This window comes from Gekko japonicus, unplaced genomic scaffold, assembly GCF_001447785.1.
Source record: "Gekko japonicus isolate JY-2015 unplaced genomic scaffold, Gekko_japonicus_V1.1 scaffold166, whole genome shotgun sequence".
Lineage (NCBI taxonomy): Eukaryota > Metazoa > Chordata > Lepidosauria > Squamata > Gekkonidae > Gekko > Gekko japonicus.
Window position 1 is genome coordinate 769085 of NW_015173127.1, and position 22275 is coordinate 791359.

A 22275-nucleotide genomic window follows, 5' to 3' on the forward strand; every position below is an offset into this window, starting at 1 on the left:
CCTACAACTGTATACAGAAATACTGAGCTTCCCTACCATTTGCCACAACTAGCCCACCACACAACCGGGATCAAGACTCCTAAGTGGACCAACAGACAGGCATACACTTGTTTGAAAAACTGAGTATTACATTACAACACCTCTGGAACATTACAGGTCAGTAGAGGCAGCACTGCATAGTGATCAGAGTTGCAGATTGATGTGGGGAGACCCAGGTTTGTATTCTCACTCAGCTGGCTGAGTGACTCCGGGCCAAATCTCCCCTTCCCTACCTAACCTACCCCACAGGGTTGTTGTGAGGATGAAATGGAGACTCATGGGCAGGGTCCCCAGCTTCCCTGGCAGGAACACTATGTTAAGAAATCTCTCACAATTATGCAGCCATAGCAGGCAGGAGGGAAGGAGGCGAATACCTCCAGCACCAGAGACTTGTAGAGGAAGAGTCAAACTTTGGGGACTCACCCGTGCACCAGAGGGCCAAGGCAGCAGGAGGCAAGAAGCCTGGGCGAGCTGGGCTCCTCCATGCCTGGCAGAAGATGAGGTGCAGAGGCGAGAGGTGGGCAAGTAGAAGAGGCACTCAGCCAGCCGCACAAGCTGCGTGCAAAGAAACTCCCAGCGCCTCAAGCTTTAGGGCTGCCTCATTAAAGGAGTGCGGAGGCCAGACTCGCAAATGAGAAAAAGCAAGCTCAGGGTTCGTGGGTCGCATTTTGGGCTGTGGAAGAGGAACCGGCTCCATTCCTGGAGTTCTCTCGAGTTCCTGCGCTTTTGGTTTTGCTTTTTGCCAATCCGCCTCCCTAGACTGCTCCAGGTGCTCCGGCCTGAGGGCTGCTGGGGCTTCCCGCAGTTCTGCTTCATTATATCCTATGGGCCATTGAAGTCAATGGCGAAAACATAGGGTATATTCTGGGGGCTGGAGAGGAGGGGGTTTGAGGGAGAGGCTCCAGATTCGCAGGGTAGCTGCTGGAGCCTCTCCCTGAGATACCCACCATGTTTCAGAAACATTGAACCAGGGGGTCCAATTCTACGGGCCCCCAAACAGGTTGCCCCATCCCCTCCATTGTTCTCTATGGTGGGAAAAAAGTTACTTTTTCCCCACCATAGAAAACAATGGAGGGAATAGGCCGTCAGCGCCTACGGTGGAAGAGCCACACTCAAGGGGCCAAAGAGCCGCATGTGGCTCTAGAGCCACAGTTTGCCTATCACCATCATAGAATGTTAGAGATGGAAGGGACCTTGCAGGTCATCTAGTCCAACCCCCTGGACTCTGCAGGAGCATAGCCGAAAGATAGCCCTACAACATACCCGAAAGATGGCCGTCCAACCTCCGCTTGAAAACGTCCATCGAAGGAGCATCCACCACTGCCCGAGGCAGACTGTTCCACTGCTCAACCACTCTTACAGTTAGGAAGTTTTTCCTGATACTTAGCCGGTAACGACTCCCTTGTAATCTCCACCCATTAGATCTAGTCTTGCAATCCGGAGCAAGAGAGAATAGATCTGCTCCATCTTCTACATGACAGCCCTTCAAATACTTGAAGACTGCAATCATGTCCCCTCTAAGCCTTCTCTTTCCCAGGCGAAACATACCCAACTCTGCCTTGGGAGGTGGCGGATGCGCCTTCGCTGGAATGCTAATATGATACTAAGCACTTTGGTTTCTGTAAGAATGGGGGGGTGTCTGTTTCCATTGTATCACTCTGTCCATTTTTAAGGCACTTGTATTATTCATTTATTAGTTATTACTTAGACGTATAAGCATGGTGTAGCAGCTCCACACACATATAATGGCCGGCCCCACAAGCAAAACACTGCCTCCCTGAGCAAAAGGTTGTTAGCTACGGAGATGACTGTGTGACACACAGAGTGTCGGGACTGGATGGGTCACTGGTCTGAGCCAGCATGGCTTCTCTTAGGACCTTATCCATATGGTAGCCGTTCAGGCTTTACTGTGCTCTTTCCCAGAACCTTTCAGCAAAGCAGCTTTGGGAAGGATCAAAGGGAAAAAAAAACTGGAAGAAACACCCAAGAGGTACATAAATGCACCACGATTCTTTGGGGAAGCAGGAACCCACCCCCCACTTCCCAACAGCATCGAATCTGGGACAGATAACCCGAGTGGAAGCGTCCGCAGAAAGAGACTGAGTCACCATTACCTTCGCCACTTAATTACAGGGCTTGACAAATCCCAGGCACTGGGTTGCCATGGTGCCTAGAAAACGTCATTGCAAAGTCTAGCACTTTCTGTGCTACCAATAGTTCGAAAATACGGTCATACACGACCCTGAAGGCTGAAATATGAGTCCGGCTTGTCAAAACCACGGCTGGCTTCTGGAGCCACAGGAACCGGTTCAAGGCCTGTTTTGTCGTTGAGAGTGGCGCCACAGAAGAGTGCGGGATAAGACTCTGCTTCTAATGTGGCTCTCCTTTCGGTTTCTGCCCTCCCCTTTCTTCCCTTTTCTAAGGCGGAGGTTTCTCGTGTTGTGTGAACACGTTTCTTCTCTTTTCCTTCCCTGCTTACGGTATCTGCCGCATTCTGTAGCCCTTCAGTTGACTCTCCCCTGATTCTGCTCAAAAGCCTCAGCCCCTTACACCCGGTGCGTTACAGCCTAATCATTCCACAGAGGTGGAGCTTGATTGAGTCACTTTTTTAAAATTCCAAAGTTCTTTATTAATTATTGACACTGACCGCCTGTCTGTAAAGGGTCCAAAGGTGATCCTTTAAACCTGTGATAAATCCAGCTGTTAAAAATAGGTTACACCGATTTTAAGGTCACCGCCCAAAAAAGTAAATTGGTAAAGACAGCATTAAAACAATCCTATTTGAAGCCACAAGTTACAGGATCCCCTGTTGTTACCAGACTGGAAATACTTATGGAGGCCTTTTTTGTGTGTGGGGGGGTGCTTGCATGCCTGGAAATCATGGCGACTTCTGGCGACCCTTAGTGGGGTTTGGACGTTTCAGAGATGTGGCTTGTATCGCCTGCCTCCGCGTCCCGAGCCCTGGTATTCCTTGGAGGTCTCCCTTCCTTGCCAGTTTGGTATAGTGGTTAAGTGCGCTAGGGTTCCCAAGTGCCACTTACAGTTTAGCGCCGCGACGCCGCGACCCGGAAGGGACGTAATCGCGTCGGGCACGTTGGGGGCGGGGCCACAATCATCCAAGGGAAAACCATAGAGTTTTCCCTTGGATGATAGAGCATCCCCCTGCAACATGCCCAACGCGATTACGTCACCTCCGGGTAATGTGTTCGCGCTGGGCACGTTGCGCGTTTTGGGGGTTGGGGTGATGTGTTCACGTCGGGCACGTTGGGGGCGGGGCCACAATCATCCGAGGGGAAACCATAGAGTTTTCCCTCGGATGATAGAGCTTCCCCCCCACAACGTGCCTGACGCGATTACGTCACCTCCGGGTAATGTGTTCACGCCAGCACATCACGCGTTTTGGGGGTGGGGTCCCCCTCGGCAGGCCAATCCCTGCCAGTGGGGAACGGGCCTCTTGGGTGAGGGTTTCCCCGCCCCCCAGGGGGACTTGGCAACCCTAAAGTGCACGGACTCTAATCTGGGAGAACCGGGTTTGATTCCCCACTCCTCCACCTGCACCTGCTGGATGACCTTATGGGGAGGGGAAGGGAGAGGAGTTTATCAGCCGCTCTGAGACGCCTTTGGGTAGTGAAGGGCGGGGTATAAATCTCCTCCTCCTCCTCCTTCTCTTCTTCTTCCAAGTACCAGCCAGGGTCGGCCCTGCTTAGCTTCCGAGATCTGACGAGATCGGGCTGGCCTGAACTATCTTAAGTCAGAGCAGAAAGAAAAGAGGCTTTGAGACTGTGGCTACACTCAGCATGTACTTCTATTTTTTATTTTTTTGTTTGTACCTCGCATTTCTCCCCAGTGGGGACCCAGGGTGGCTCATGCCATTCTCCTCTCCTCCATTTTATCCTCACAACATCCTGTGAGATGAGTTAGGCTGAGAGAGTGTGACTGGCCCAAGGTCAGTGACCTTCCATGATGGCATGAATGGAGATTTGAACTCGGGTCTTCCAGATACTAGTCCGACACTCTTAACCACTATATAAAACTGGGAAAGGTAGCCACCTGAGGGAAGCTGCTTCATTATTTGGTGATGGAGCTCTCCCCAAGAATATAATGTTCCATGACCTGCCATATTGGTGTCCCCAACCTTATTAAACCTGTGGGCAGTATTGGAATGTTGAGAATACATAATAGGAGCTGGCGTAGAATTCCTGCTTCAGGGAGGCAGTGCCCAGTCACAAAATGCTATGGAGCGCCAAGCCCAGCAACCTCGTACAGTGGAGGTAAGGTAAAGGTAAAGGTAAAGGTTCCCTTGCTCGAAAGCCAGTCGAATCCGACTCTAGGGTTGCGGTGCTCATCTCTGTTTCAAAGCCGAAGAGCCAGCGCTGTCCGAAGACGTTTCCGTGGTCATGTGGCCGGCACGACTAAACACCAAGGCACACGGAACGCTGTTACCTTCCCACCGAAGTGGTACCTATTTATCTACTTGCAATTTCTTGCTTTCGAACTGCTAGGTTGGCAGGAGACAGTGGAGGTAGTTGATTTCAAATGAATGCTTCCTGTATACCCTGTATACCCAAAGGCAAAGCTTCCTGGACTCTTTGGAAGTACTTCCTGTTCCATTGAGGTGGAAGGAAGCCAAGGTTGCCTGTTTGCTTTCAGGAAGTGATACTTTGGGGGGGGGGAGGATATAGGAACCAGGAAACACACTGGAAGGCGGCACTGTGCTCACAGGCACCGCATTGGGGATCACTGTACCAGATTGTATATCTCTGAATAATAAAGGATGGGATCCAATATTTCCATGTGTGCAAGGACTTCTGTTTGTGGCTCTCTAGGAACCTACCTGGGGCGACCCCCCCCCCATCAAGTTCCAGCCAACTTATGGTGGTTTGCCACCGCCTGCCTCTGCATCACTAACCTGGACTTCCTTGGTGGTCTCCCATTCAAATGCTGACCAGGGCCGACCCTGTTTACAAGCAGGCATCTTACAGTGTCATAGATGCAACGAACATGAAATTGAGCCAACTTCAGAGGACGGCGGAAGACAGGAAGGCCTGGCGTGATCTGGTCCATGGGGTCAAGAAGAGTCGGACTCGACTGTGCGACTGAACAACAACAAGCTTACAAAATAGAAATTAACCAAACCTCCCCTGAAACATTAAAAAGTGTTCATTAAGATCCAGCTTTAAAACCCCACCCCTGCATAAAGACGCAGGCCATCATAACAGATGTAATTTCTTTGGCTCCCTCCTCTCACAGCCGCTTCAAAGCCAGTTTGGTGTAATGTTTAAGTGCGCGCACTGTAACCTGGGAGGACTGGGTTTGATTCCCCACTCCTCCACTTGCACCTGGCTGGATGACCTTGGGCAAGCCGTAGCTTTGATGAGAGCTGTTCTTGGAAAAGAGCAGTTTCTTTCAGAGCGCTCTCAGCCCCACCCACCTCACAGGGTGTCTGTTGTGAGGAGGGGAAGGGAAAGGAGTTTGTAAGCTGCTCTGAGACAACTTTGGGTAGTGAAGGGTGGGGTATAAATCCAATCTCCTCTTCTTCTTGAAAAAGAGCAGTTTCTATCAGAGCTCTCTCGGCCCCACCTACCTCACGGGGTGCCTCTTGTGGGGAAGGGAAGGGAAAGGAGTTAGTAAGCCGCTCTGAGACACCTTTGGGTAGTAAAGGGTGGGGTATAAATCCAATCTCCTCCTCCTCCTCCTCCTCCTCTTCTCCTCCTCCTCCTCCTCCTCTTCTCTTCCTCTTTTCCTCCTCCTCCTTCTCTTCTCCTCCTCCTCCTCCTCCGAAATCCTCCTGCTCCTCCTCTTCTTCTTCTCCTCCTCCTCCTCTTCTCCTCCTCTCCTCCTCCTCCTCCTCCTCCAAAATCCTGTTCTGAGGGGGCAGGGACAAGGGACACGATTTAAGTATGAAACCAGAATGTCGAGGTAATGTCATTTCCCAACATGTATTTAAGGTCCTTATATTGTCCTCTCCTCCTCCTCCTCTTCTCCTCCTCTCCTCCTCCTCCTCCTCCTCCAAAATCCTGTTCTGAGGGGGCAGGGACAAGGGACACGATTTAAGTATGAAACCAGAATGTCGAGGTAATGTCATTTCCCAACATGTATTTAAGGTCCTTATATTGTTGTTGGGGAAGGGAGGGGGAAACAAAGGTTAAATGGGGGTCAGACCTGTAAGCATAAGATTGTCCCGTATATGTATGTTTCGAATCTATGCCACAACTCAGAATTACTTTCTTCCTCCTAAATAGCTGTCACTTCGTACGAAGATCTTGGCCTCTTTGCGTTTGGCTCACCCGGAAAGGTAATCACCCAACCCGCTCTCCCTGTTTTTCTTACGTAATCCTTTGTTTTGATTGTTTAAGATTGCCCAGCCTAGCCTGGTCAGAGCTTGGAAGCGAAGCAGTGCCGGCCACAGTTCATACCTGGATGGGAGTCCCCCAAGGGAGACCTGGGTTGCTATGTAGAGGAAAGCAAGGGCAGATCACTTCCAGCTTATCTCTTACCTCAAAAGCCTCACGGACCTTGGAGGGTTGCCATAAGTGGGTCGTGACTTAATGGCACACAATTCTTATTATTATAGTTCCAGTGCCCTGACCTGGACGGGCCAGGCGAGACCAATCCCATCAGATCTTGGGAGCTGAGCAGGGTTGGCCTTGATTAGTACTTGGTGCGGGAGCTCATTCGCATAACTCATTAGCATAACTCGTTTGCATATGCCACACCCCCTGACATCACCGGAAGTGTGTCAGAAGGCAACACCCACCGCTCTGGCTCCACTGGACTGTTTGGGATTGCTAGCTATTGGGGGGGGGGGGACATGCAGATCTGTCCTCGCAGAGGAGGGAAAGCTTGTACCTGAATAAAACTTGGTCTTAAAGGTGCCACTGGACTGTTTTGGATTGCTAGCCGGGGGGGGGGGGCTCTGCAACTTACCTGGCTGCTTCTTGCTCTGACTGAAGGCTGCTGGGAGCAGGGGGTGGGGCTTGTTGCATGTACCTGCCCCCTGGGCTCCTTACTGCCGGAGCTCCGCTCTTGTGCACTCCCACAGGAAATGACCCCTGCTTGGATGGGAGACCAGCAAGGGAGTCCAGGGTTGCTGCGTGGAGGCAGGCTATGGCGAACCACCTCTGTTGGTCTCTTGGTCTTATATGTTCTATAAACACTCCAGTAGTGGAAGGAAAGATGCATTTCTGAATTTCTGAAGCCACGCTCTAAATCTCTGCAGGGGCTCCAGTGTGCACATTAGGGTTGCCAGGTCCTTACCGTGTTCCGGGGGGAGGGGGCTCCAGTCTTCTTCCTGGAGTCTTCTGCCATTAGCGCATCCCCCACGTGACATGCCGTACATGATGAGTGACGTCTCCGGGTGACGTCATCACGTCGGTCATGGACGGGGCTGCTTGGGGGTGAGGCTCCCCCGCCGGCCAGCTGGGTGGTGGCAGATTGGGCCCCCCGAAAGCGGGGAAACCCCCGCCCCCTCAGGGGGATGGCAGCCCTCGTGCACATGGATCTCAGTATGTGGAGGGAATGCCCTGCCTAATTTCAGGCACACTCATGCTGCTTCAGCTCACAAAGGAGCAGCTTCTCCATCCTCATACGAAGGGCCAAATTAGAAATCTCGCAAAATATGGAGGGCTATAGCTAATTTGCACGCTTCGGCTGCATGCAAGTAATCTGTGTATTGTTATAATGAGTCTGAGGGCTGTCCATCCACCCCTGTCGCTCAGAGGGTGGTGGTCGTGTGCAGGGGTCATTTCCTGCAGGAGCGCACAGGAGGGGGGCTCTGGCAGTAAAGAGCCCAGGGGGCGGTCACATGCAACAAGCCCCACCCCCTGCTCCCAGCAGCCCTCAGTCAGAGCAAGAAGCAGCCAGGTAAGTTGCAGAGCCCCCCCCCCCGGCCCAAAACAGTCCAGTGCCACCTTTAAAGACCAAGTTTTATTCAGGTACAAGCTCTCCCTCCTCTGTGAGGGCAGATCTGCATGTTCCCCCCCCCCCAATAGTTAGCAATCCAAAAGAGTCCAGTGGAGCCTGAGCGGTGGGTGATGTCAGGGTGTGTGGCATATGCAAATAAGTTATGCTAATGAGCTCATGCACCTCTTTTTCTACGAAATGACCCCTGGTCATGTGTTCTTTTGCCAATTACCTGGGATTGTCCTCCTGCAGTTGGCAAAAAATCCCCTAGTAAAAGTGAAGCCATGTCGTAGCAGATTTCACCTGTGATTTGGAATGCTATGTGAGAGCCAGTTTAGTGTAATGGTTAGGAGCGCGGACTCTTAATTTGGGAGAACTGGGTTTGGTTCCCCACTCCTCCACATGCAGCTGCTGGCATGACTTTGGGTCAGTCACAAGTTCTTTCAGAGCTGTTCTCTTGTGAGCAGTCCTCGAGAGAGCTCTCACAGGGTGTCTGTTGTGGAAAGGAAAAGGAGATTGTAAGCCGCTCTGAGACTCCTTTGGGTAGTGATGGGCGGGGTCTAAATCCAATCTCTTCTTCTTCTTCTTACAAGAAGGAAATGACAGTAATAGGAATAGTTTGCCTTTATGGTTCTGACCCTTCACTGCCTCACCTCAGCTTGCCGTGTGACGTTTTATGGTTCTTTTCTGTCGGGCACTCGGAGCGCTCAGCCGCTTCCCTTTAAGAGTTCGTTTGATCAGTTCTGCAGCTTGATTTTAAAATTGCAAATTAGGGTTTGTTGGGACTGTAGAGTTGTGTCAGGTCCAGGTTGGGGAACTCCCGGCAATACGGGGGTGGAGCCTGAGAGGGTGGGGTTTGAGGAGGGGAGGCACCTCAGCTGGGCATAATGTCATAGAGTCCAACCTCCGAAGCAGACATTTCCCCCAGGGGAACTGATTTCTGTAGTCTGGAGATAAGCCGTAATTCCGGGAGGTCTCCAGGCCCCACCTGAAGATTAGCAACCCTAGCTGAGACTGCCGCTCCTAACACAGTTTGCTTTTTTGATAGATCCTCGTGGCCTGCACAATCATCATTCAGAATATCGGAGGTAAGAGATTTCAGACTTTGGGAAGTGTTGAGGCTCCTTTAGAATGCCAACCTTTTTGAGCCTGCGAGCACCTTTGGAATTCTGACACAGTGTGGTGGGTGCCGCCACAAAATGGCTGCCGCAGGAGGTGGGGCCAGTCACAAAATGGCTGCCACAGCTTGCTTTCAGTCACAGAGCGAAGGCTCTTGTGCAGTGGCCACAGTGGCTGCCAAAGCAGCGTTTTTAAAAACCCACACAGCCAATCAGAAGCCTTGTTGGGAATTCGGTAGGAGCCAAGAAAGTTGTTGGCAGGCATCATGGTGCCCACGGATGCCCTGTTGGGGACCCCTGGTATAGGGTTTTGTGCATGTGGGAAGAGAGCGGAAAAAAGAGGGAGAAGCAGCAGTAACTTTAAAACTGATAGTCTTTTATGCTTCAGTTTGTGTCCCTCTGTTGTTGTCTTCCGCCCGTGGGGGAAGTCTCTTTTTGTTCTGTTTGGCATACCCCCCCAATAACCGTAGAAAAGAGCAAGAGTCCAGTAGCACCTTAAAAGACTAACAAAATTTGTGGCAGGGTAGGAGCTTTCATGAGTCACAGCTCACTTCTTCAGGTCAAAAGCTGAGAGCCGTGACTCACGAAAACTCCTGCCCTGCCACATATTTTGTTAGTCTTTCAGGTGCTGCTGGACTCTTGCTCTTTTCTACTGCTACAGACAGACTAACACGGCTCCCCATCTTGATCTACCCCCGATAACTGTTATTGGCCTCCATATGTTTTTCACCCAAAGAGTGATTAACACTTGGAACTCACTGCCACAGGAAGTGGTGGCGGCTACAAGCATGGACGGCTTCAAAAGGGAATTAGATAAGCATATGGAGCAGAGGTCCATCAGTGGCTATTAGCCACAAGGTATAGATAGGGGCTCTGGGGCAAGGGATGCTCTGTCATCTTGGTGCTTGGGGGTGGGGGTCAACAGTGGGAGGGCTTCTAATGTCCTGGCCCCACTGGTGGACCTCCTGATGGCACTGGTATTTCTGGCCACTGTGTGACACAGAGTGTTGGACTGGATGGGTCTTTGGCCTGATCCAACATTGGCGTCTCTTATGTTTTTATGTATTGAATTGTAATGTTGTTTTATTGAGTTATTGTATATCTGTTGTCTTTTAGATGTTTTTACTGTTGAAATGTTTGATGTATGCCACCTGGGGGCCCCTATTTAGATGGAAAAGCAGTATAGAAATGTTTTAAATAAATAGATCTTAGTGCAACCCTGAGAACACTTTCCTAGGAGTAAGCCCCACTGAGTAGGAGTCTGAGTAGACCAGCTGCATTGCACTGTTGTTACCTTGCATCCTGTCTCTTTGTTTATCGTTGTCCTCGTTTTACCCTCACAACATCCCTGTGAGGTAGGTTAGGCTGAGTTTGCGACTAGCCTAAGGTGGCCCAGTGAGCTGTACAGCAGAGTGGGGATTTGAAACTGGGCCTCCCAGATCCTGTTGCAGCCATCTAACCACTCCACCACACCGGGTCCCCCACGAAGGCATAATCATCCTACATACGGAGAATGGGGCTCTGGAGTTGCTTTACCATTCTTAATTTATTTTTGCATTTTTTCATATGTGCATGTGTGTGAGTGTGCATTTCACGTGGAAGTCATGGCGACCTCTGGTGACTGATGGTGTGTGCACCTGGAAGTCATGACGACCTCTGGTGATGGTGACTGACCCCTAAGGGGGCCTGGAGGATATTCAGAGAGGTGACTGAATAAAGCCTGCCTCCACCTCCCGAATGCTGGTATTCCTCAGAGGTCTCCCATTCAAGTACTTGCCAGAGTCGACTCTGGTTAACTTCCAGGATCTGACGAGACCGGGCTTGCCTGCATTCTTAAATTCTTCGGACAGCGCTGGCTCTTCGGCTTTGAAACGGAGATGAGCACTGCAACCCTAGAGTCGGATTCGACTGGCTTTCGAGCAAGGGAACCTTTCGAGCAAGGGAACCTTTACCTTTAAAGGTTCCCTTGCTCGAAAGCCAGTCGAATCCGACTCTAGGGCCAAACTAAACATGACAGCATCCCCGTGGTTGCTAGGAGGATGCCTCCACCATTTTAAAGACGTTTTAAAATGTCACAAGGACCCAATTGCGGGGGAGGGGGGGCCCAACCATGGCTGTTTCAGCACTTCAGAAGGTATGGGGGGGGAGACAAGAGTGCCACACTGCAGGGCTGTCGGTGATTTCCCTGTGAGGGATGAACCCAGTTTGGTCTATGTTGATGTAAAATTCAATTATATGATTGAGTCGGGGTGGTGTTTTTTAAAACGGCGACTGTGTTCCCATGGTGGCCGTGAGGACGCTGTCACAATTATTTATTTTATTTATTTGATTTCTAGCCCACCCTCCCCTGCACAGCAAGGCTCAGGGCGGGCTACAACAGTACAGAGAAAACAATAAATAATAGCAGTGAAGCATGACTATGAAATCATTAAAACCTTTTAAGTGACATCAAACAGTACTGACAGAGGGCGGTCGGTGGCGCAAGTTAACAATTAACACAGCCGCTCCCGATAAAAAGCTCTGCGTAGGTGTGCTGGCAGATGCTAATTAAGTACTGGAACAAGAGGATGGACGAGGGAGCAAGTGGAGCAGGGCCGAGCAAAGTGAAACAAAGCACGGGGCGGGTGGGGGGCGGGTGCAGAAGTAACAGAAAGTTATGTGGAGGCACTTCTCAAAGTACGATTCCATCTCCGTTTGCAATTTGTGCACGAGTGGAGTCCCTCGTAGTAATAAACTCCTTCAGGGTGCTCCTGCCGCCGAGGATCACGGGCATAGAGTGCGCCGGCCTAGTGTGGGAAGCCGGGTCTCAAGGAAGCCAGGCTGGCCAGGGCCAGGGCTTTCTCAGTGGTGGCTCCGTTCTGGTGGAACGAGCTCCCGGAAGAGATCATGGGGCCCTGTGGGACCTTATACAGTTCCGCAGGGCTTGTAAAACAGAGCTCTTCCGCCAGGCCTTCAGCTAAGGAGCTGCCTTGAACAGCTGGAGCTAGGGAGCCCTGTCCCCCTGGCGTCGCCAACGACAGCAGCCTGCGCCAGCCGCCCAAAGGAAAGACCTGCAAGCCGACTGCAAGAAGGGACCACTGAACAACGGCCGCCGCCGTCGAAGAACATAATGATTACTAGCGCTTTATCATGTCAGGTGGTTTTCGTCGGTTTTTAAACTGTTTTAATTGTAATTATACGTTTTGTTCTGAGCCGCCCTTGGCTGGGAGGGCGGGGTATAAATTCGATAGATAAATAAATAAATAAACCATAGGCCTGGCGGAACATCTCCATTCTGCGGGCCCTGCGGAATTAGTTCGGCCCTTGGAAGTGCCCAGACGTAGGTTGTGCCCAATTGACTTCCCGTGGCATTTCAATTCAGTCCATTTCAGACACTTCTTTGCCCGCATACCAGGTCACTCATCTGCTCCTTTACGCTTTGTCTGGAGGAATATTTTTAATCTACGCTGGCAGGGCGTGGCCCCGAGTGCTGTCGGTGTTGAGTGACGTACACCTCTGTGATTGCATCAGTCCGAGTCGCTTCTTCGTGTATTGTCGGTGATTTCCCTGTGAGGGATGAGCCCAGTTTGGTCTATGTTGATGTAAAATTCAATTATATGATTGAGTCGGGATGCCATTGTTGCCGTGCAAATCTTATAGTCCTGGTTCAATAAGGAAAGAGGTCTGCAGGATTTAGTCATCGTCAAATCTCTATCTGGTTTAGGTATGAGCCCTATTTTCGCTTGATTCCAGGATGGGGGCACAATTCCTTCTTCCAACACTCGATTGCAAGTCCGCGCTAGAGGGCCTGCTAGTAAGAGACTGAATTTTTTATAGAATTCCACAGTAAATCCGTCCCTATCAGGGGATTTATTATATATGAGTGATTTGATTACTGCTTGGATTTCTTGTGTTGAGATAGGTTCCTCTAGCCACTGTTTATGCTGAGGTGATATATTTTTAGGGAGAGTCCGAGTCGCTTCTGACGGTTGTTCTCTTAAGCATACTTCGGACTTGGCCGCTTGCGTTCGTAATTCAGTTTTCTGGCCCTCGGTGTAAGGAACATTGAATGTAGAATTGTAGCAAACCCCTGGGATTAACTGCAGAGTTGAGTGTGAATGCTCTAATGATGAGGACGAGAGGTTATTTATTCATACCAGCGTGGAGCGATGTTACGTAATGATGGACAAATTTTTTAATTTCCTTTCCTCTTCGGCTGGACTAAATGCCACGAAACAAGCGGGGGTTAGGCAGCAAAGGGTCAGACCAAACTGTGGCCTCGTACAAGAGCGTGGCAGTCGACGGAAATTTGAGTCTGGTTTCCTCCTCCTCTTCACCGTTTATAACCTTCCATGTATGTCACTTCTAATAAAACTTTCTCGAGAGGCCTGGACTATTGTGAATTGGGTGTTATCAAACTACTTATTCCATCCTTTGCAATAAGTTTAGCTGTCAGAAACCTGGGACGTATCTGCCAAAAATTCTCATTTCTGATTAATTCAAGAGGCCACTTTTTTTGTGGTTGGAAAACCCATTATTCCAAGCTTTTACATAGCCCTGGTCCTTTAGATGGAAACCTCCAAGCCCCTTCAGTGGGGACTTTTCCATCCGGATATTTGCTTCTCTTCAAGAGCGGGTGGTTATTTCTCCCACCCACCACCTTTAACACAATTCAGCTGCGGAAAAGCAGAGTCATTTTGCCTTCACAAGAGGCGTCCAGGAGCCAGAAGAGCCCAAGGCTCCCTCTTAAGCTATGGAGTCTTGTGAGCAAAAATTCCACTTTGTGAGCTCCTGGCATTAAAGTTGTGAGCAAGCGATTTGTCTACTGCATAGATTAGTCTGCTCTGGAGCCATCCTTCCTGAGCTAAGACAAAAATGTGTAACTGTGAGCTAGCCCACACTAACGCAGCTTAGAGGGAACACCAGCCCTGACTAGCCCAGTCATGTCAGAACATGGAAGCTAAGCAGGGTCGGCCCTGCTTAGTAATAATCTCTGCTATTTACCTGATGTTAATCAGATATCATGGAGCTGCGGTGGCTCAAGTGGTTAAGACGCTGAACTGCAGGCTGTGGAAGGTCAGTAGTTCAGCAGTTAGAGACCCGAGTGTGCCGCATGACGGAGTGAGCTCCCGTCTCTAGTTCCAGCTCCCGCCAACCTAGCAGTTCGAAAGCAAGAAATTGCAAGTAGATAAGTAGGTACCACTTCGGTGGGAAGGTAACAGCGTTCCGTGCGCCTCGGTGTTTAGTCGTGCTGGCCACATGACCATGGAAACGTCTTTGGACAGCGCCGGCTCGTCGGCTTTGGAATGGAGATGAGCACCGCAGCCCTAGAGTCGGACTCGACTGGCTTTCGAGCAAGGGAACCTTTACCTTTTTAATCATATATCACGTGTAACTATAATCGTGCCATGTTGATTCAGTTGGGCCAGTCATCAGTTTGAGGACCTTTCAGGATTGGGTTGTTGTTGTTTTTTCTCCTTCCATTTTTCTTCTTGGTGAATAAAGCGGACCTCCACATTCAGAGGCAGTCAACCTCTGGATACCAGTGCCAGGAAGCAACAACTAGCAAAGGCCTTGGCCTCTGTGCCCTGATGGTTGGCTCTCCGGAGGAACTGACTGGCCCCTGTGTGAGAGAGGATGCTGGACTGGGTGGACCACAGGTCTGGTTCACCATGGCTTTTCTTATGTGAAGGCCTCGGCCTCTCTGCCCTGTTGTTGGACCTCCAGAGGAACTGGTTGGCCACTGTGTGAGAGAGGATGCTGGACTAGATGGACTGCTGGTCTGATCCAGCAGGGCTCTTCTGATGTTCTTATGAAGGCCTCAGCCTCTGTACCCTGTCATTGGCCCTCCAGAGGAACTTGTTGGCCACTGTGTGAGACAGGATGCTGGACTAGATGGACCCCTGGTCTGATCCGGCAGGGCTCTTCTGATGTTCTGATGAAGGCCTCGGCCTCTGTACCCTGTCATTGGCCCTCCAGAGGAACTGGTTGGCCATTGTGTGAGACAGGATGCTGGACTAGATGGACCACTAGTCTGATCCGGCAGGGCTCTTCTAATGTTCTGATGAAGGCCTCGGCCTCTGTACCCTGTCATTGGCCCTCCAGAGGAACTGGTTGGCCATTGTGTGAGACAGGATGCTGGACTAGATGGACCTCTGGTCTGATCCGGCAGGGCTCTTCTGATGTTCTGATGAAGGCCTCGGCCTCTGTACCCTGTCATTGGCCCTCCAGAGGAACTGACTGGCCCCTGTGTGAGAGAGGATGCTGGACTGGGTGGACCACGGGTCTGATCCAGCAGGGCTCTCCTTATGTTCTAATGAAGGCCTCGGCCTCTGTACCCTGTCATTGGCCCTCCAGAGGAACTGGTTGGCTACTGTGTGAGACAGGATGCTGGACTAAATGGACCACTGGTCTGATCCGGCAGGGCTCCTCTGATGTTCTGATGAAGGCCTCAGCCTCTCTGTCCTTTCATTGGACCTCCAGAGGAACTGGTTGGCCCTTGTGTGAGGCAGGATGTGGGACTGGATGGACCACTGGTCTGACCCAGCAGGGCTCTTGTTGCCTTCTTACAAGAGCCGAGGTGCTTTATAGGTGTCGAAAGGCAAACAACACCCCCAATTTCTTCATGCAGCTTTCATGTTGTCATACATAGCAGTTCACAGGCTTTTAATTTCCCCCCTTTTCCTTATGATGGGAAATGCTTGTGATATTTCCCCCCCAAGAGATGAGAGAGAGAGAAAGGCCCATCTGCAAAGTGATGTGGGATCCACTGAGACTTGTATAAAAATGATTTCCTACAAGGTGTTTGCATGTAGGTAGTGAAATGTGAACATCTGTTTCCTAGCGAAGAAATTTTAGGGCCAGAAGCGTTAGAAAAGGCAGTCCAGGGTTGGCTTTTTGTTTTTACCAGAAACGCATCATTTTGCCAGTCTGTCGGGTTTTGCATTTTGCTGGTCTGTCAGGTTTTGCTTTCATGGCCATGAAAAATCTCAAAGACCTGTGTTGCTTATCATTTTCTGTTTAGTAACAGTCACCACATCGGCCAGGGACACTGTCTCATTGGCACCAGCGAAACTATTAAAAGAACCCTGATTCAACAGTGAACCTCTGTTATCCCAGAGTGAAGCGTAAAGTGCGTGACTAGGTAACTTGGCGTGCTTAAAACAGAGAGAACAAACATATTGTAAGCATAAAGAGGCGGTGTTCCCTTTATGAAAAGTGGCAGATGTTTTGTTTGCCTTCTGCTGCTTTTGCAAGCAGGGAAGACGAGCTGTCGCAAACGAACACAAAGGCAGTCACTACAGAAGGAGTTTAAAACCGAGCTGCAAAACACATAAAAAAAAAAAAATTCTATGTTTCAAACACAGCCAGATTTTGGGTGTACAAAACTGAATCCGTAGAATCTTTAACCTTGCAGACTTGTGTTCAGTTTTGGGCACCGCAATTTCAGAAGGATATAGACAAGCTGGAATGTGTCCAGAGGAGGGCAATGAAGATGGTGAGGGGTCTGGAGACCAAGTCCTATGAGGAACAGTTGAAGGAGCTGGGTATCTTTAGCCTGGAGAGGAGACAACCAAGAGGTGACATGATAACCATCTTCAAGTACTTGAAGGGCTGTCCTAGAGAGGATGGGGCGGAGTTGTTTTCTGTTGCCCCAGAAGGTCGGCCCAGAACCAATGGGTTGAAATGGAATCAGAAGAATTTTCAGCTAAATATTAGGAAGAACTTCCAGACAATGAGGAGGAGGAGGAGGAGGGATTTTATACCCTTCCCTTCACTACCCGAAGGAGTCTCGGAGCGGTTTACAATCCATTCCCCTCCCACAACAGACACTCTGTGAGGTAGGAGAGGCTGAGAGAGCTCTCTCGAGAACTGCCATTGAGAGAACAGCTCTGCGAGAACTTGTGACTGACCCAAGGTCACACCAGCAGCTGCATGTGGAGGAGTGGGGAATCAAATCCGGTTCTCCCAGATTCTAGAGACCACGCTCCTAACCACTACACCAAACTATCTCCTGAGCGGTTCCTCAGTGGAACAGGCTTCCTTAGGAGGCGGTAGGCTCTCATTCTTTGGAGTTTTTCAAGCAGAGGCTAGATGGCCATCTGACAGTAGTGGTGACTCTGTGAACTCAGGCAGACCATGAGAAGGGAGGGCAGGAAGGGTTGCATCAGTGCTTAGTTCTCATGACACTTTCTTACACACCCAAGGGAATGCCGTTCACCACCTTGGGGTCTGGAAGCAATTTTTTCCAGGCCAATTTGGCCAGGGATCTTGGAGGGTTTCCCGCCGCCCTCTTCTGGGAATGGAACAGAGGTCACTGGGTGTGTGTGTTGGGAGGTAGTTGTGAATTCCCTGCATTGTGCAGGGGGTTGGACTGGATGACCCTGGAGATCCCTTCCAGCTCTATGATTCTAAGATGTGATTTAGGATCTGTTGTTCAGTCCCGCTTTTCAAGATTCCTTCTATACATGTACAAACAAAAGGTGGTTTGGATTAGGAGTTTGTGTGTGTTTGCATGTAAATAGGATGTAGATCCTAGATCTCCTGGTCATGTTGGGGATTTTTTTCCCCCTGTAGCACTCTCACCTCGCCATCTGCTGGTCACTCGGAATATAGCCGTTTTCAAAATTCCGTTCCAGAAAACAGCTGAATGTTGATGGTGAACAGGGGCTATCTTTGTAATTTCCCCCTGGTAAGGAAGCAGCCAGAACGAAAAATGAGAAGGGGAATCCTGACCTTGAGGAGAAACAAAAATGAGCTCGAAAACACTGAAGTTCATACTACATTTTGTTGACAAGTCTGCAACCATTCTCATCATTTTTTAAAAAAATTCTTTACAAGGTTTTAATAGGCTTTGCTCTCTCCCTATGAGAAATATTATGTCCCGTTTGGTAACTTTTCTGTTTACTTTCAGAGGGTCTTCAGTAGAACAGTTAGACCCAAGTTTAGGAGCACCTTGGAGGCCAAAAAGAGTTTCAGGGTATATGCTTTCTTGACAGCTTCTCGAAACTTAAACCCTGAAGCTCTCATTGGTCTCTAAGCTGCTAGGTAAAGGTAAAGGTTTCCCTTGCTCGAAAGCCAGTCGAATCCGACTCTATGGATGCGGGGTTCATCTCCGTTTCCAAGCCGAAGAGTCAGCGCTGTCCGAAGACGTTTCCGTGGTCATGCGGCCAGCATGACTAGACACCGAGGCGCACGGAACGCTGTTACCTTCCCACCGAAGCAGTGCCTATTTATCTGCTTGCAATTTCTTGCTTTCGAACTGCTAGGTTGGCAAAAATGCGGTTCAGTTGGATCATGCTCTAATCTGGGAGAACCGGGTTTGATTCCCCACTCCTCCACATGCAGCTGCTGGTGTGACCTTGGGTCAGTCACAAGCTCTCCCAGAGCTGTTCTCTCAAGAGCAGTCCTCGAGAGAGCTCTCTCAGCCCCACCCACCTCACAGGGTGTCTGTTGTGGGGCGGGGAAGGGAAAGGAGATTGTAAACTGCTCTGAGACTCCTTGGAGTAGTGAAGGGCAGGGTATAAATCCAATCTCCCTTGTTTTCCTCCTCCTAACGTTGCAGTTTTAATGGAAAAGAGGATCTGGGGCAGGAACCTCTTTGAGGCCTAGGAAGTCACTTGCTTTCCCCCTAACCACCCTCACAGGGTTGTTGTGAGGATAACATTTTTAATTGTTAAAAACTTATTTACAGTATTTATAGTCCACCTTTCTCACTTGGACTCAGGGCAGATTACCAGGATGGGACATTCAGTGAACAGTGCAATAGGATTAGGGTGGGGTGTCAAACAAGCGGCCCAGGGGCCGAATCAGTCCCCCCCCCACTTGAGGGCTTCCATCAGGCCCGCAGTGGAACTGGCCATCTCCTGCTTCTGCTGCTGCTGCATCATAGCTTGCTTCGCCAGACTCTCTTAATCACTCAGCCATTTCATGTTTTAACCTGGGTCCTAGACTCAGAACTCTGAGCATGAGGTTTCTGTGGTGAATGCCAATAAATCAAAAGTTCTGCTGCTGCTACATCATCGTAGGTTTGCAGCTTACAGATACACACCCGAACAGCATACTCAAGATTGCAACAGCACAGACATTTTGATGCAATAATTCAGAGCATCAGTTATCAGACACTGTTAAATAAACAAAATATTGCAAGAGTGCTAATGTTTTAAGCGTGTTTTTATTGTAAGTAAAAAAAAATCTTTGTGTTTGTGTCCTTTTATAAAGTTTATATATCTCCGCTACATGGCATGACATTTTATGACACACATGGCCCGGCCCAACAAGGTCTCATTTATGTCAGATCCGGCCCTCATAACAAATAAGTTCAACACCCCTGAATTCGGGTTGCAGAACTAGCCAGAAGTCTAAAAACAGAACTGAAGCAAAGCACAAGTCTCAACAAGACACATTGAATTATGCAAAAATTGCATAGCGGGATGGATCCTAGTTTCAGCAGGCTATACGCAGTAGTATAGACCATGGTACTGACCAGAGGTCATTTCTTGCAGGAGTGCACAGGAACGAAGCTCTGGCAGTAAAGAGCCCAGGGGGCGGGAACATGCAACAAGCCCCACCCCCTGCTCTCAGCAGCCCTCAGTCAGAGCAAGAAGCAGCCAGGTAAATTGCAGCGCTCCCCCCCGCCCCCCGGTCCAAAACAGTCCAGTGGCACCTTTAAGACCAAGTTTTATTCAGGTACAAGCTCTCCCTCCTCTGCGAGGGCAGATCTGCATGTCCCCCCCCCCAATAGCTAGCAATCCAAACAGTCCAGTGGAGCCTGAGTGGTGGGTGTTGCCTTCTGACACACTTCCGGTGATGTCAGGGGGTGTGGCATATGCAAATAAGTTATGCTAATATGTTATGCTAATGAGCTCCTGCACCTCTTTTTCTACAAAATGACCCCTGGTACTGACTAATTTATACAAATTACTTTGTGAATCATTCACTACAGTGTGACTCTATTGCCTGGGTAGGAAAACACTCTTGAATAATTCCGTTTTGCATAGATTCAGGTGGGGTAGCCGTGTTGGTCTGAAGCAGTGCAACAAAGTTCGAGTCCAGTGGCACCTTTAAGACCAACAAAGTTTTATTCTGGGTATAAGCTTTCGTGTGCCGTGCGTGCACACTTCAGCTACCAAAGAAGACGTGTGCATGCCCATGATAGCATAAAGGCGCCACTGGACTCAAAACTGTGTTCCGTTTTGCATCGTTCGTGGAAACCAGAAGCGTGGGTCAGCAGTGATCACCAGAGGCATGTGTGGCCAAGCGGGCCAGCAAGGTAAAGGGGTGTGGGACTTGGCTTGCAGTGTGGTGTGTGTGTGTGTGTGTTGGGACCAAGACTTCAGGAAACATTTAATTTTTCAAAGTGGCACAGACTTAGTGATCTGTGCTGGACACTGCAGACAGAATAAATGGATGTCAGGGATTATGTTATCAAAATGGAGGAGGGGTGTGTGTTTGCATAGGTTTTAAAAAGTGCTAATCCTCAAAGAATGATAAAGTCAACAAAAACAAGGGAAGCCCAAAGCCTAACTTCTTCTGTCCCCAAAGCGCCTAACTCTTCAAACCCTTTTTTTGTTGTTGTTCTTGACGTAAACAAAACACCTAAAGGGGAGGCAAGAGTGGCTGTTTCCTGCCACAGGGCATCTATTTCTCGGTGAGGAGCTGCCTAAATTAATCTTTTAAGTGGCTTCCGTATTTTCCACCAGCGGGTGGATTGTTTACGGAGATATTTAGACTAATTTGAGCGCTCACCCCTTCGGCGGGGGCTTACGTTTGGCCTGAAAGCTAATTGCCCTTATTGTCTTAAATTGAGGATTTCCAGCTCAGCTTTAATTAAGGGCAGGTTTGCCGATCTCCGGTCTTAGTCAAACAGTTCAGGCCTTTTAAGACCAATTATGTTTTATTTTGATAAAAATTTTTTGCAAATGTTTTTTTTAATGTTTTTTTTGCAAATGTTTTTTTTAAGAGCAGCAAGATTTTTGTTCACAAAATGAAATTGTGCTTGTCGATTGGATTTTCAACCATTCATTCGCTTAGTTTATACTGGCCAAACTGTGGCTCGGGAGCTACATGCAGCTCTTTGACACATATTGGCCCCGATCACACACACAAGTAGCCGCGCGAGAGGGCTGAATGCGGGACGGATTATACGGGCACGATCACACGGAAACATCTGGCAAGCGTGGCACACCCGTCTCCAACCTGTAGCATACTGCCGAAGATCCGGAGTTAAAAAGTACCTGGAAAAGTCTTCTATCAAATGGGTTGCGACGGGCCGCTGACGGACTTCCTTCATGTGATTGCTCCAGCGCGCTCCTCTTGCCTCGTTGGAGCGCGCCGGAAACACCCGCTGACGGGGGGAAATCCGCTTCATCGCCGTCGCATTGGATCACGTAATGGCGGGGCAAATTGCGATGGCGCAAAGAGCCACGCCTCCATCCCGCGTTATCTGGCCTGTGTGACCGGGATTATTGTGCGGCTCCCGGCAGGGCAGCTGGGGAAGCGAAGGGGAGGCATGCTTTTTTTTTTTGTAGCGTAAGCTTTCAGGAAAGATAGTTCTCTTCGTCAGATGCATAAGAACATAAGAACATAAGAGATGCCAATGTTGGATCAGGCCAAAGGCCCATCCAGTCCAACACTCTGTGTCACACGGTGGCCAGAAATACCAGTGCCATCAGGAGGTCCACCAGTGGGGCCAGGACATTAGAAGCCCTCCCACTGTTGACCCCCCCACCCCAAGCACCAAGAAGACAGAGCATCACTTACCCCAGAGCCCCTAGCTATACCTTGTGGCTCATAGCCACCGATGGACCTCTGCTCCATATGCTTATCTAATTCCCTTTTGAAGCCGTCCATGCTTGTAGCCGCCACCACTTCCTGTGGCAGTGAATTCCATGTGTTAATCGCTCTTTGGGTGAAGAAGTACTTCCTTTTATCCGTTCTAACCCGACCGCTCTGCAGTTTCATGGAGTGCCCACGAGTTCTTGTATTGTGGGAAAGGGAGAAAAGTACCTCTTTCTCTACCTGCTCTTTCCCATGCATAATCTTATAAACCTCAATCATGTCACCCCTCAGTCGTCTTTTCTGCAGAAGGCAGAGAAAAGGTTAATTACCCCAAATACTGGCTACTGCTTGAAATTGCCCATGAGCATAGCATTGGCCTTCTTTATTGCAGTCACACACTGTCTCGACATTTTCAGTGAGTTATCCACTACAACTCCAAGTTCTCTCTCTTGCTCAG

General features: G+C 49.7%; 1 protein-coding gene across 1 annotated transcript in view; it reads left to right on the forward strand.

Annotated features, from left to right (window-relative positions):
* Positions 1 to 22275, forward strand: part of SLC38A6 (solute carrier family 38 member 6) — a 99035-nt gene that overhangs the window by 8891 nt on the left and 67869 nt on the right. The window contains exons 4-5 of the mRNA XM_015422018.1: positions 6282 to 6334; positions 8990 to 9029. Of these exons, the coding sequence (XP_015277504.1) occupies positions 6282 to 6334; positions 8990 to 9029 (93 nt within the window). The remainder of the gene's footprint in view (positions 1 to 6281; positions 6335 to 8989; positions 9030 to 22275) is intronic.